The 16,126-nt window shown below is 37.9% G+C and overlaps 1 protein-coding gene across 1 annotated transcript; it reads left to right on the top strand.

Moving 5' to 3' along the window:
- Positions 1-11,503: 11,503 nt before the first annotated feature.
- Positions 11,504-15,684, top strand: Pabpc4l (poly(A) binding protein cytoplasmic 4 like). The gene has a single exon (XM_013160077.3). It carries the CDS (start codon positions 11,669-11,671, stop codon positions 12,848-12,850), a length of 1,182 nt encoding a protein of 393 aa, XP_013015531.2. The 5' UTR covers positions 11,504-11,668; the 3' UTR covers positions 12,851-15,684.
- Positions 15,685-16,126: the final 442 nt, after the last annotated feature.

The following is a 16,126-nucleotide window of genomic DNA, read 5'->3' as shown; positions in this document are numbered from 1 at the left end:
GAAAATTTTTTAAAAAGCAGGATATATTATAGTAACTTTTTTGATTTCCTATTAACTTCATTTGAATCCCAGTATTACTCCTACTATCTTGTTTTTACTGATTTTATTCTGTTCCTTTCTGTTTGATAGTATCAAGTTTGAGGATATAGGCAACTACTTTGCAAGCAGTAAGATTCAATATGATGCCCATTCTGGTTTGACTATTATCTTCTTTTGAAGTCCTGTAATGTCTCCAATGTTTATGTTTTATTGGTGTTGTTCTGCACTGTTTTGTTCAATTTTATTATACCTAATGATATAGGCAATTCTTTTTAAGGAAACAAGAAGCATTATGGAAACCATTGTTGATCACCTTGTATTCTGTTTTTACATCATATGCTATGTCTATCCTTTGTTTTGACTGACTGCTTTGTTTTGCATATTTGGTTTTATTCTCTTCCAAAAAAGTAGTAAGAACTATCAGAATAATAAAACCCTAATGTGTAAATTTTGTTGTAAAAAAGAGAGGAAAAAATGCTCTAAATGATACAATTGCAAGTGTGTTTAGGTGTGTAAGAAAGATGACCATATTATGAGTTTTGTTGGATCATTGAACACAACTGTTTGCAGTCTCACTGTTTGAATGTCCACTTTGTATGCTTTAATTCTGTAACTTGAACAACTATTTTTTAAGATGACAATATGTAATCTATTAATTAGTGATCTTACTGTTTTTTTTTTTTTTTTGTAATTCTGTATTACTTGTACCCTTATACTTTTTTGGTTTTTTTTTTTTCCTTTAAATAAAAAAAATTCAAAAAAAAATAAAATTAGTGTAGATCTCTTTGAGAACAGAACAGCTGGAGAGGATTTCAGTGAGTTTGTATATAAATTCCAGAGGACCAGAGAGATCCTTCAGGATTTGATTAGTCCTGTCCATCAAAATGCCCTATCTTCCAGAATCCCAAGACCCTACATTCATAAACTGTTTATTCATTTGTGTACAATGCTTTCTTGACACACTGCCTACTGGAAACTCACTCTGGATAGTCTTGTAAATTCTAGTTAGCTAGCTGAAGGCAAGTATAGGTGTGCTATCGAGATATAAGGGGAAGATATTGAAACAGGAATGAGGGTGCTTCAAATAAAGAGATTGCAAACAGCTAGTAGATCAGGTCAGTGAGGGGAAATACCAGTTAGAATGGAGGAAACTGAAATTTTTCTCTAAGTTTTGTTTTCATAGAATTTTGTTGTGGAAATTCTTCCTGAAGTATTTATAGTATTTTCAAAAAGTTAAAAGTCACTGTCATGTTTGGTGAAATTTCAGAACGTATGTTTAAAGTGATTTCAGTGTAAAGTAAATGACCAAAGCATGAATTTCAAACCTAAATAAAAAGATCTTATGAAATTCTTATTTTCTTTATATTCAAATTATTTGGAGAAACTAAGATTCCTTATAACGTACAATACAGTTTGATAAGAAGTTAGTGTTGTATGGTTCTTAACTTTTGTTCAGTTGGTTTTTTTAACATTTAAGGCATAGAAGATATTCAACACAGTTGTTTTCATAAATTAATTCCAAAACTTTCAATAAAGTAATTTTAAGACAAAATTTAACTTCTCACTATATTCCAGTTTCAACTGTTGCATAAGTAACAACTCTAGAGATTTTAATTCCCAAAGTCACTCTCAGTTCAGGATCTCATAAAATCATTCAAATGACTGTGTGTATGACCCAGGTTCTTTTTCCATTTCAATATTGTTTTCTCATTCTTGTCTCTAGTGAGGAATGATATATATGGAGGCATATAATTACAAATTAATATTAACCATAAGGTATAGTAAACTAGTTTGACATGAAGAGGCAATCGACATCATCTTGGAAAAATATTTTGTTTTACATGATCTCTTATTGGGAAAATATGAGAATTTAGATGAACAGATTTATCTGATCTTGTCCACAAGCAATGATTTAAAATAAGAGAACTTGAGCAAGAGAGAGAGAGTTTGAGAAAGTACTTTCAATAATAATAATAATAATAATAATAATAATAATAAAGGACTCTTGGTTTTCCTTCTAAGCCTGACTCCACATGGCCTGAAAAGTGATTATAATTGGCTGTTGACAGAACTGAAATAAAGGACGTGCTTATGGTTATAACCGTTGTAGGACATGATTGCAAAATTGGATTTTCAAGGTCTCCCTTTTGAAATATTAAATTCTGAAGGAGTAACTGAATCTCCTGAATCATTTTACAATTGTTAGAAACTATTTAAAGAATGGTACATAAGATTAGGCATATGTGTCATCTAAGAAATAATAATCCCCAGCATTTTGGGAGAAAGGAGCATAAAGACACCTATCTGAGCACAAAGACAGCTACAAGAATAAAAGTTTCAAAAAAGCACTTTTTTTTTTTAACAAGAAAGACACACAAGCCTCTATGCCTTTTATAAAGTTCATTATAATCATTCGTAGAGAAAGTTTTCTGTGTGACATATCAGAAGAACATGCGAAGCAGTGCTAAGACTTCAGGCATTGAATAGATTTCAATTTCTCATTCTTAAAGAACTGCCACTCAGGGCAATCTTCAGTGAATGGAAGAACATAGTCTTCCCGGAATTCTATGCTGTTCACCAAGGAACCAGGATTTATAAACTGTAAGAAGAAAATACGGTAAACAATTGAGACTCTCTTATACATTTGCAGCATATAAAGTTCCATGAATTTTTATAAGGCAGTGTCCTAGGTGCTTGACTTCAGAGACTGAAATGAAATGTTTTAGAAACTTAAAGACAACAACAATAACAAGAAAAAAATTATGGAGACTTCAAAGATTTGGTTTTAGACAGTCACAGGTAGACTAAACAACATATTGGACTGCTCAAAAGTAAGTTTCCAATAAAATAAAAAACAAAATACATCTTCCAAATTCAAGTTTTTTTTTTCAATTTTGTTGTGAGGTTACAGATGATTTTATGAGAAGCAATGAGAAGAAAGGGAGTTAATGAAATCCATTGTAAATTCCAAAATTGATAACTTAAAAGATAAAGCAGGATTAAATTCTATAAAAATGCAGCATCTGGTCTTAGTAATGAACATTTAAAGCCATCACCATTCCAATAATTTGGAATAGAGAAATGGTGACAGGGGTGCTAATGAATATGTAATGTTAACTCATATTGAGAGAACAGGGAACAAAACAGAAGCAGCAGGAAAGTATGATCTTCCAGAGTGATGGGAGTTCTGTTCTATATATGGCAGAGATATCCATAATTAATTTACTTCTTTGTTCAATTTAAAAACCATGAATGCTCTGATTGTTTTATCCTCCTTACGATGTAAAAGCCATCATGCAACAGGATCCTGCATAAGGCACCTGTATCAGATACTAAGAACATACCCACTCATGATGATAGCAGTAGCTACTTTCATGTCAGTTCTCAAAGCACAATTCTTAAATGGCCATGTGAAAAGAGATGGATGCAACCTATGTGTTTTATAGGATACATTAAAGAAACAGAATATGAGATAATGGAAGTGAAGATCTTTTATAAGTGATAGTAGAAATATTTGCTCTTTTCCGTGTGGTTTCCAAGATTTTTCACCACATAAACATCCTAGCAAGGTAACGGGGAAAATGACAGTAAGTGTCACTGCCTGCAAATCATGCAGAAACAAAAAAATCCCACTAAGAACGGTCCTCTGCAAACATCCACCTCTTATGTGTATACTGTCTTCTTTTCTAGGAAACATTTTAGTAGATACTTCGTTAAAGAGTGCATGTCTGCTTATTTTTTCATATTTACTGTTGATAATGTTACCATCAAAGAGTCCAAGTAAAAGAGTGAGACAAATCTGTAGTACCGGTCATAGTCATGTTCACTGGAATTCTAGGACCAACCAGATGAAGAGTCCCATAGACCAGAGATGGCGAACCTTCTAGAGCTTTCAATGATACAAAAAGCCCACTGTGGAACACCTGCCATGGGTTCACCACCACTGCTTCAGACTGCTAGAGAGCACCAAGGATGCAGAAAATCTTTCTTCTTATTTTTGTACATTGGTCTTTCAACCTGGCCTGAGGAAACAATACGGGGATAGAAGAATATATCTGGCATTGCGCAGAATCTGCATTGAGTTTCTTGCACAAAATCAAGCCGAATTCTATCATCTGTCCTCACCTTGAATCTCATGGTAAAGTGCAAATGCTTTCCTCTGCCAAAAGGTTGCTCTTGATCACTTCAGGAAAGTTAGAATCAAGTTTGATTTCACTACTTGTAATTGAATATCTCCCATTACATACACACTGCACCCAATAATTATACAATTACACATTAATTATTTTTCTGGGAAGATCATCAAAGGCCTGCCTCACTTTACAGAACTCTCCACAGCGGTACATGATAAATTAGTGTGTTTTCTTAAAACTTGAAAATCTCTTATCACCATTCCCCAAGTGCAAGTTACTATGGTTACAGGGTGACAACAAGTTAATGTTTGGCTGCTAAGCAAATATACAATTCCACATACTACTCTTGCATACAGTTAATAATTGTATTCTTAGAATTTCTGCAGCTCATAGGGGACCTACAACCTTAAGAGTCACATGCTGATAGTTTCCATGATCTGTCTCCCAGCTAATTGTTGCATTGTAGCATTTTCAGCACAGTTCAAACAGAATGGGATTTGAGGGAATGTCTGACACCAGTCAAGTCAACTCATGCTCTTTTGTCTGTGGTAACAGCTGGGTCACATTTATTTACTAAATAATAACCATGGAAATGAGTGTGTGGAAAACATCTGAGGGCTTGACAGTTGTTTTGAATGGGGAATGCAGGAGCCAAGGCCATGCCTGCTGTTTCCAACAGACTGCAGTTAGTTTAAGTCAAACAACCATGTAGTAGAGGACAGAAGACTCACCACACACTTATTCTGTAGTGCTCTCCACATTTGGGAGAGGAACAAATTATGTGCAACTCTCTGAGGTGATTCTGAAAGATAAAGATCATTAACCATCCTGTCTATAGTATCTCTTAAAACTAAGATATCCCCTAGATAATTTGGAGACTGTGCTCTCTTATTTGCCACAATATTCTGTGCCCCATTTCAAGAGCCATAAATTCACGTTTCTCCCACTCATTCCACACGTGTGCCTGTACTTTTATTCATAAGGAGCTGTACATAACAGACAAGAACACTTTATGAAGCTCACCACATCCTCATGTTCTGTATTTTAAACAGCATGAATCACCATGATGAGGCTTGATGAATAGTACCCTGAACAAAAAGTGATCATTATGATGTAGGAACATGTCAATCCAGGAAGACTATCCAGCTGGCCAAATTAGGATATAGTGTGAATCCATTGATTCCTATTTAGCCAAGTTACTCATTTCAGAGCATACTGACCAGTCCAGCAGGGTAAAGACAGTAAAGAAAAGAAAAAGCATTAACCTCCAGAATCAACAGAACAGAATGCCAGATATTATAGTAGGTTTATATACACCACTCTTTTGGTCCAGAATACTATTCGGGAGGCAAAGGGGGGACTAAGGAAATAATTACTTGTGTGGAAAGCCACATGCAGTGACTAATGAATTTTACTAAAGGTATGAACAAGCAAGGTTTGAGGAAGGTGGGGTCAGAATATCTTTGAGTTGGTCTTTAAAAGACTTTCTATTTCTCAATGAAAGTCTGTGGGCAGTGTGGAATATGGAGAGTCTACAGAAAATCTTGGTTACTGGGTCATTTCTGAGTAGGTTTTCTGATAAAAGGTATTCCACTGTCAGATTGCAAATATTCCTGGTTCCAAAAGTCAACAATATAACAATTTGGTCCCAAAGATCACAAGAGTGCAATCACAGTGAACTGGCTGAACTTCAGCAGAGCTGCACTGGAACCTGAAAATGGGTCAAAGGCAATGAGACATTGGTGATAGTTCCTAGGGGAGACAACCAATAGAGGTTGCAAAGTGTGGGCAGAAATCAATGCAATGTGGCTTTTTTTTATCTCAGAAAGACAGGATATGATAGCAATATGAGTGTGGAAATTTCAGTTAGCTTGATCACTTTCCAACTCATGGGTTAATGATCCTTAACATGGGCTCTGAGAGGAAACTAAAATGTTTTTATAAGGAGCAAAGCTGACTACCACAGGTCAGCATACCCAAAAAGGTTGCTCATTTGTAGGTCTGCCAATTTGTAGAATGGACCTACAGCCTACACATAAATTCCCAACACAAACTTAGTTGTGAAATCCATTGTCAGTGAATTCATTTGTAAAATCTGCAAAAGGAGTTTATTGAATTGACCCAAATTATTCACCTGTAAAATCCACTTAGCTTATTTCCTGTGAAGTAGGTAGTGTAGTCTAACAAGGAACTGTAACTTGGGCATCAGTGGCAAACAAACTACAAATATCTGGCTTTTTCATGTGCTGAAATATCCTGAATGGGTCTATAAAATCTGTCTTCCCTTTGGAAACAACAAACCCTTCTTCCTCCAACTGGTGATCCAATGTGGCCACTATTTTTTTCTCTCAAATACTGTAATTTGTTTCTCAAATTCTATAAATCTCCTGGCAAGACCTCTAATGTTTTCTTTCCCAAAAGTCACGTGTGTATCACAATCCCATGTTCATTACTAATATTATGGAGAGCTATGAAGTGTCTGAGAGTTTGTACTATTTGCCATAGTTTCCTAGATGCTATAAGAAAAAATAAACTACTGGATCAGAGACAAGAGCTTTGCTAGTCACAGCAATAGGAGCAGCCACCATTAATATTGTCTGTAACATTTCTTTAGGTGCACATTGCCTCAGAGTGATGGGTAGGAAACCCTACCACTGTCAGTGGACTGCAAAACAGGGGAGTAGTGCAGAGTTTAGAAAGCTTTACTGCTTTGGGGCGAGCAGGAAGTATGCCAGCTCAGTGTTCCAAAGACAGACAATATCTTTAATTGCAATGCTATAAACAAACTTGTACCTTTGCCTTCAGAAAAAAAGCCCTATCTTTATTCTGCAAAGCTACTTCCTATACAAACATTCTTTAAACAGTAGGTCAGAACTAAAACAATGGGGTCGCTATTTATAAAATGAGAAGAAATAGGAGTGATTTATGAAGAATTGTCCACCAATTCCTAAATCATAACGCTTGAAAAGTTATTTGCAAGTTTTTGTTGTTAGCATTGAGAATACAGTGGTGACTTAGAAACAATTCTTGTCATGTTACAGAAAGCACAGATGGCATTAGTATGTTGGGAGTAGTGATGCCCACTAAAAATAAAAGCTAATTATATTTATAATATATAAAATATTCATATATAAAATATATTTATGCATAATATATGTATTTGTATATTATATACATAATATATAAATATATATTTAAATATATTGAAACATAAGATCAGTCCCAAGGCAACAATTGATTAGTTTTTGCAATGTAACTGAAAATGTCCTTCAGTCAGTACACTTCAGTTTCTTAGATGCCCGTGTAATAGTTCCTGTTCCTGTTCCAGTTCCTGTTTTTTCTGTCTCAAAATCAGCTGCTTACTGTGCTGCATAGCTGGTTACTATGATGCACATTGTATAAACCTATCCCTAATTGATCAGCCATTCTGTTGTGTACTTCCTGCTTGGTTATCTCGTACAAATCCTAGACCACCAGAGACTGAGTCCTGATATTCTGGGGCTGATCCTAATCAGTGCCTGTCAAGCAAAATACATCTGCCTCTAAATCCTAGGTGTCATTTCTGCTTGCCATTACACTAGTATGTTACCATAACAGCAAACATCAGAAAATGCAACTACCAAGCAAAGCAGGAACTGTTACCGGAAGAAAGTTTGCCTTGAAAACACAAGGTTAGAAAACACAAGGTTAGAAATCTACAGGGAAGGAAGCGCACATCTGGCATTTGTTGTTGTTGTTGTTTTTGTTTGTTTGATTGTTTTTTTTTGTTTTTGTTTTCCTATTTGGAGTTTGCTATTTGTATCCAGGATCTATGACCTAGTAGCAAGTTGTTGTAGCCTAAAACCTATTTGCCTATCACAAAAATGGGTCTGGAGCTGGACAAGAAGGAGAGTTAAGCTTATGCACAGCTTATTCAAATCACCTGGCAAGGCCTTCGATGGGAAAATGCATGAAATTTGGAGGAAAATGCAAAGATTAGTAATAAATAAGAGACCAGACTCTATACCCGTGCCAATTTGTGCCACTTTTGCTGCACTGACTTTCGCAGACCTTAGCCTAGAAGATTTTGAATTTTAAGTTTATGGAAGCTGGAACTATGTCTTCTACTTAGAATTTGAATAATAATCACAAGTGAATACAGACAAGTTAAAGGTTAAAATGATGAACAGAAAAAGTCTCTGTCAAAAGTAAGGAAGAACTTCCCACTTGAGTGTCAATAAATACCTGTGTGCATGAGCAGTAGTGACATGGGTGTGTATGGGGTAAGTGTGAGCCCTCCTGATATGAAGAATAAGACGTTTAATCCTCAATCCTTCTGTCTCTATCAATGTTGGGGTAATAGGACTCCTTTTTGAAATGGCACATGCGTGCCTTTAGGAAAAGAAAATTGAGCAAGAAGGAAATACCCTGATCCCTTTTGTTCTGTTTGTACTTCTTGAGGCTTATCTGTAGGGAGGCTGATCACTTTCTGTTATAATAAGAAATATGTATGTGTGTTATGAGAGCTTTTCAGCATTGGTAATTGAGAAATCTGATTGTTTCACAGAAACCAAAGAATATGAGAACACAGAGTAAACAGTTTTCCTGCCTTTGGCAATATATAACATACAGCAAGAAGAAACCTTGATCTGGACTAAGTAATAGGATACGGGGTGGGGATTAAGCTCTGTCAGTGGTGCAGTGCCTACCTGGCCAGCATGGCATCCTGAGTTTGATTCCTGGTCCTCCCACCACCAAAAAGTGATAGGGTAGAAGTATAGAGAAAAGCTGATACAATAAAGGTCCCTCTCTAAGTATATATCTGAGGATAGTCAGACTGAAACATTAAATGTTTTCCACATTCAACTGCTTCTGCCTTAGTATTTACCAGATATATTACTGAAACTATTTTATCAATAAGCTGCTAAAGACTTGCATAAAGGAGTAATCAAAATATTTGGTAAATGTTTAAACTTTTAAAGACAGGTATGACTATAATACACACACACACACCATTAAGCCTTTGTGAAGTATCACCACACACACACACACACACACACACACACACACACACACACACACAGAATTTACACATATTTATTCCTTCCATTGTTCTTATCAGTTGCTGAAGAGGTTCTGGAAGTTCTAGCATATGAGTATGATCAAATGCTGAGTCCTCTTGCCATATACCGTCCAATGGAAAGGACAGCTTGCAGAATACATGACAGTGGGTCCCCATGCATCTTTCTCACTGGATCTGGCACCAAGGGACTCTGGCTCTTCTTCAAAGTTAAAATGACCATGAAAGGTAAATTTTTCAGCTCAGGACACTGAAGCAGCCATGAAAACAAAGCTAAACAGACTATAAAGAAAGACTTCAAGAACTGCTTCAGAAAGTGGCAAGAATGGAGGAATAAAGATGTCTTGGCTATGAGAGGGCTTTGAGCCGCAATAATAGAAATATATATTTTATAGTAATAAATTTTATTAAATATTTTCTATCTTTAATATTTCATAGTATTTTGACACCCTATTGCCATCAATATCAATGAATAGAAGTACTAACAATTTTTCTGCATTTCAGCAAAAGCAATTTCATCTCCACTTAATTTTGTGTCATCCATCTAGATTGTTCACTGGAGGAAAACAATCCTGGTGAAAACTTCAGCTAAATAATACGATTAAGCAAAATTACAATATTTTTCCAAATGAGACAAAATAGTGGGTTTAAATTAAATATTTTCAGAATATTGAAAAAAATAAGACCTGCAAGTCGCCAACATAGCTACAACAAGTGGTTAAGGAAAAAACATCACATCGTAAGCATCAAATTTAAAGACATGAAATTTAAGTTCTGCTGCATGAAACTAATGACCACGTGCTTAAATGAAGCGCATGTATGCAATTTATGTATGAAATAAAAGACTTCAGAAAAGTAATCAGTGTCGGCTGGACTGTTAAGACAAAATTTGTAGTACACAAAACAAGGCTGAAAGAAAATAGAATTTGTTAATTACTGGGACAAGGAGGTATTTTTAGAAGAATTAACTGCATATCCATATAAAACAAATGAAAGATTAGCTTGACAAGAGAAGATACATCTAGTTAGAACAGGATTGATTTTGCAACGTTTCAGAAGTCATTTGTTATTCTTTTACTAAAATCTTAGGGAGGAGGTGTTAGTAAAATTATTCTGGCAGCAAAGTACAAATAGCCAGACACAGAGACAGACTGTATAAAAGAAGATGAATGAAGAAGACTTCTGCAGTGGTGCAGGAGAAAATCAGGAAAAGCAGGCAGCCATGGGAAAGTAAGCAAGCCCCAAAGGAAGAAGCCACCGTGCGACAACCAGCAGAAAGGTGAGTTGTAGACAGAGAAAAAAAGTCTCCATTGTTGTTAAGATACAAAAATAAAAACCTAAGTGTAGGATGATAATAAATATGAAGGAGCAAAGTACCGGACCATTTAACAAATTAGGGTATTTGATTTATTCCACAAACATCAAATATCTCATTTCTGCAAATTCCTGAAAATAAGAAGAGTACCGTTTCAACATCGTGAGCGGACAATGTACAGTAATTAGAGCAATTTTGAGAAAGTGCAAGACAGCGTAAACGTGTTTAAGAAGAGAAGCCTACATTTTCAGTAACGTAGGGGCAACTTTATTTGGAAAGCTCATTGAAGCTGACTTCCCAAGGAATGTACTTTGATTTGTTCACAAAGCTGGCCTGACAGCAGGCTTGAGTGTGTGTGTGTGTGTGTGTGTGTGTGTGTGTGTGTGTGTGTGTTGGAGAGCTGGAGGAGCCCCTGAGCAGCAGCTGAGTTTGGAAGGCTGGGGGTCCCGCAGAGCTTAGCAGGAGGAGGTGCAATGCCCGCCCTGGGCAGGGGTGCGTGCACCGCCCCCCGGGGTTGCAGCGCGGAAGCCACAGGCCCTGGGCCGCCCTGGGCCGCGCTCCTGCAGCCGGGGCTCCGGGCCACTCCCCCGCCGCCGCTCTCCACGCCAGTCACCGCCTCCCGCCTCCGGGCTCGGCTTTCTGTAGGGGAGTGGGAAACGGGGGAGGGGCGGAGGAAAGAAAAACGGTCAAAAAAAATATTAAAAAGCAAACATCCCACTTGGCCACGGGCGCGCGGGAAGTTCCGCGCCGAGTTCCGGGTTGGCCCGCGCCGCTCCGTCCGTCCGTCCGTCCATCTGTGAGTCTGTCCGTCCCGCCCGCACCGCTGCCCTCGGGCTGCGCCTGCAAAACCTGATACCGGGGTTCGGGTCCGGCGGGGCGGCGACTGGGGCGCACTGCTCCCCACCACCGGCGCAGCTGGGCCGGGCGCTGCAACTCTACACCGGCCAGCGAGGCCTGCTCTCCTCCGGAGGCGGCCGCCCCGCGAGTCCGCGCGCAGCGGTTTGTCCTGCAAACCTCGGAGATCAATAGGGTCACTTTTGGGGGAGGGGGTTGCATGCGCTGGGGGAGCCGTCTCTGAACCACGGACCCGAGGGGACCCGGAGGGGACCCCAGGCCACCACGATGGACCCCCGGAGCTGGGGTCCGGCCCTGCGCTCGCAGGAGGAGGCCGGCAGCGCCCAGGGCGGGGAGGTGAGCGTAGCCGCCAAGTACCGCCTGGCCTCGCTGTACGTGGGGGACCTGCACGCGGACGCCACGGAGGACCTGCTCTTCCGCAAGTTCAGCGCCGCGGGGCCCGTGCTGTCCATCCGCATCTGCAGGGACGTGGCCACGCGGCGCCCGCTGGGCTACGCCTACGTGAACTTCCTGCGGCCGGCGGACGCGCAGAAGGCGCTGGACACCATGAACTTCGACGCGGTGGAGGGCAAACCCATCCGCCTCATGTGGTCCCAGCGAGACGCCTGCTTGAGAAAATCGGGCGTCGGGAACGTGATCATCAAGAACCTGGACAGATCGGTGGACAACAAGACCCTGTACGAGCACTTCTCGGGCTTCGGCAGGATCCTGTCCTCCAAGGTGATGAGCGATGACCAGGGATCCAAGGGCTACGCCTTCGTGCACTTCCAGAGCCAGAGCGCGGCGGACTGCGCCATCCAGGAGATGAACGGCAAGGTGATCCGGGACCGGCAGGTGCTGGTCGCCCCGTTCCGGAGCCGCAGGGACCGGGAAGCCGAGCTCAGAACCAGAACCAGTGAGTTCACCAACGTGTACGTCAAGAACTTCGGCGAGGACATGGACGACGAGAGGCTGCAGGGTGTTTTCAGCAAATACGGCAGAACCCTCAGCGTGAAGGTGATGACGGATTCCAGCGGAAAATCCAAAGGCTTCGGCTTCGTGAGCTTCGACAGCCACGAGGCCGCCAAGAAGGCCGTGGAAGAAATGAACGGGAAGGACATCAACGGGCAGCTGGTGTTCGTGGGCAGAGCGCAGAAGAAAGAAGAGCGCCAGGCCGAGCTGAAGCAGGTCTTCGAGGAGCTGAAGAGGGACGGCGCGCGCCGGTGCCAGGGCGTCAAACTCTACATCAAGAACCTGGACGACACGGTGGACGATGACCGGCTGCGGAGGGCGTTTTCCTCATTTGGCTCCATCAGCAGGGTCAAGGTCATGGAGGAAGAAGGGCAGCGCAAAGGCTTCGGCTTGGTGTGCTTCTCCTCCCCGGAGGAAGCTGCCAAAGCCATGACCCAGATGAACGGACGCGTCCTGGGCTCCAAACCCCTCAACATCGCCCTGGCCAAGCGCCAGTGAGGCAGACACTTTCTCACCTGCGGGGTTTGCAGCAGGTGCGGGAAAGCGGAGATCTTCACCTGCACTGACTTCAGTGAACCTCGAATTCCACAGTTGACTGCATTTATTTTTGTATTAAACTTTGTAATATACTTTGCTTTATCATACAAATCCAAATTATTTTTCCTTTTGTAGAAAAATAAATGAATCTTAGATTCATTTTACAGGGGTGTGTCTTCTGATAAAATTGTATGTTCTGAGTTTTGATACAGTGTACACAGCAATAAATATAATAATCGTTTATGAACCAATCAGTCAGAGAATTATTTAGGGTTTTTTTTTTTTGCGTATTTTTTGTTTCTCATTAAGATGGTTAGCTTTAGTTTATTTTATGAAAATATGCTCAAATAGACCTCGAAGTAATTTCTTTTATCAATATTTATAACTTTTCTTCAAAGCTTTTGGTAACTCAAAATTTGTTGCTAGTGAACATTAAGTTGAATATTCGGTTTTGTTTTGGATTAATGTTTTTAGCTATACTTGGGTTTCTTATACATTGTATCCTGACATCGTTATTATCTAATGATTTCAATAAACGTGGTGTATGTTTTCAGTACCTCCTACAAACTGACTTCAAGGGATATATTGTTGCTTTACAAATTGATTTGCTGTAGTTCTGCTATTTGCTAGTCATCTAAGTTGTTTACTTGCATAGCACAAACTTACACATTCCAGAAGTTGTAAACCTGTAGCAATTCAGGTGACACAAAGTTGGTTTAAGTTTCTTCATATCAATGGAGCTTAATGATATGCCTTAAAGTTTTGCCGAATACCAATATTATGAAAATAGATATATTTAGAATATAGAAACCAATTTAAACTCTGTGTTTTTGAATCTGCTTTGTAATCATCCATGTTGTGATATTCTCTCGATTTTCAGGAAAGTAAGTGTCTTTATTTTTATAAATTTATACCTCTTGTTATTAGACTGTGAGTACTGTGTGACCCCATTAAGATGGCCTTCCAGCTTTAATTGATCTGAAACTCACACTCACTGTTTGCATGAGTGGCATTGCTTGGACTGTTTTCTAGCACACATTTTATTCTAGTCCCATTCCTATATTTTCTGCCTTGCCTTTAATACCTCTATATTACTTTGTTCATTCAAAGTACTTTATTATATTAGATCATATTATATGCTTCAAATCCATTGAGACAATGAGACAAGAGTTATTTATTTACATTTAAATCATTATTGGATAAACTGTGATTCACTTATACCAAAGGTAGCTAAAAAGTTATTTTATTATCACTGCATTTATTGTATTTGGTTAAGTATTTCTTGTGATTTTATATCCAAATGTGTTCCATTGATTACTATTGCAAAAAATATTAAAATATTTTCCTTGATAATACTTTGTAAATAGCAAAAGTCTGTTTCATTTTATTTTGTTGAAATTATAGCTACATATGTATAGGTATATTCTTTGAATAATTTTTAAATTAAACTCACTTTTAGATGGGCTGAGGGTTTAGTTCAGCAGCACAAGTGCCTACCTGTTAAGCACAAGGTTGTGATTTTGATCCTTGGTGTCAAAACAAAACAAAACAAAAAAACAAAAAACAAAACAAAACAAAAAAAAAACTCTCACTTGGAGGCAGTGAAACAGTGTGGACAGTGAAGAAGATTAAAAGAGTAATGTATAACCTCATGATGAAAATAGATCTTCTTTAACTTTGTAATGTATTCCAGAGTTTTTTCTGTATGAATATACATAACTGATATAAGAAAAATAGAAACTTAAAGATTTTGCTTACCCTTGCATTCTGAATTTAACAGTATTCTAGACTTGACTATCATGTCACAAATAATTATTTACATTACAATTTCAATGACTTTTATGTTTTCTTCATTGACTATTCTATATTACAACTAATTTCTTATTAATAAATATATGTTACTGGATTACTTTTTCCTTTTATTCTTTTTTTCCCTCTATCATAAACAACTTGGATATAATCATCCTGGCCAACTCATTAAGCAGATATGTTTAACTATCTTCTCAAGGGAATGAAAAAAAATAGAATTGATTATTAAAAGAGCAAACAATTTAAAATTATAATTTTGGAAAACAGGGCCTAAGCATGTCCAGAGAGAAAGTGCCAATTGCTGCCTAATGGAGTGCCCATTTCCACGGCCCCTAAGGAGCAAATCATTTTAACATTCTCGCTACTTAACATGGTATGTAAAAGTATTTTATCATTGCTTTATTTTACTTTTTTGTTACTATTTTTTTATTATAAAAGTTAAACAACATTTTTCATATTTATACACCACTGTATTTTCATATTTGCTAATTAATGCTCTGTGATCTTAAACTATTTTCCCAGTGGAGCATTATTTGTTTACGAAAATTTGTTGGCTGTTTCTCCCCAGTATTCTCAGTTTTAAAATTTACTCCAAAAGAAATTTTAAACTCAAAATATTTGATGTTATTTATTTGGCCTTGGCTTCATGTTTCAACACATCCACACAATTCATTGATATTATTGTCTATCTACTATATATTATCTTCCAGAATTTTAAATTCTCAATACTTTCTAACCAAAACTCATTTGCAAATGAGTTATAAAATGAGTTTTTAAAAAATAGGGTAAGTCTTTTAAATATACCTTCCTTTTCAGTCTTTACAGTTTAATGGCACTATAACCATTGTTGTAATGGATCATTTAAGAATTAACAGCATGCCAGCATATGTTATCCAGTGGGTTTCCTTGTTTGTATTATTTACTGTGATTTAGTGTGGATGATAGTTTCACTATCATCATTTTTCAATAAAATTATTTTTTGTGTCCATGTGTCTTGATAAGTAACTTTTCTGATAAGAATTCCAGAAAGATCAAATTGACATAGAAATGCACTGAACTGGTTCTGTCACTCTGACCCTTAATACCCATTGGAAAGCCTGTTAAGGGATACAAAACTGCGTGTTATAGCTGATTTTATAAATATGTACCTTTTATGATTTTAAATGAACATTATTGATAAAAATACAGCTTTTAAAATGGTTTAGCATCAATATTTTAATGCTCTCAACATTTTTATATATTTATAGAGAAAATATTAAATCTAATGTATATGAATAATTTTTATTTCTTTTATTTTAAAATATGTTTTGCTTTCCTAAAGATCAGTCCTCTTATGAATAAACCAAAAACACTGTACATTTTTAAGTGGGAACACTAATATTTCATGCTTTTGAAGGCAAATTTCTATGGGAAGTAGCTTTTTTGTAA

This window comes from Cavia porcellus, unplaced genomic scaffold, assembly GCF_034190915.1.
Source record: "Cavia porcellus strain 051 isolate PalLab524CR breed Dunkin Hartley unplaced genomic scaffold, mCavPor4.1 scaffold_14, whole genome shotgun sequence".
NCBI classification, from domain to species: Eukaryota; Metazoa; Chordata; class Mammalia; order Rodentia; family Caviidae; genus Cavia; species Cavia porcellus.
The sequence above is the reverse complement of the archived record's forward strand: the minus strand, read 5'-3'. Positions and strand labels throughout refer to the sequence as shown.

What these genes read in the sequence shown, in the direction of transcription:
- Pabpc4l (XM_013160077.3), top strand. Translation starts at nt 11,669, where the DNA reads ATGGACCCCCGGAGCTGGGGTCCGGCCCTGCGCTCGCAGGAGGAGGCC.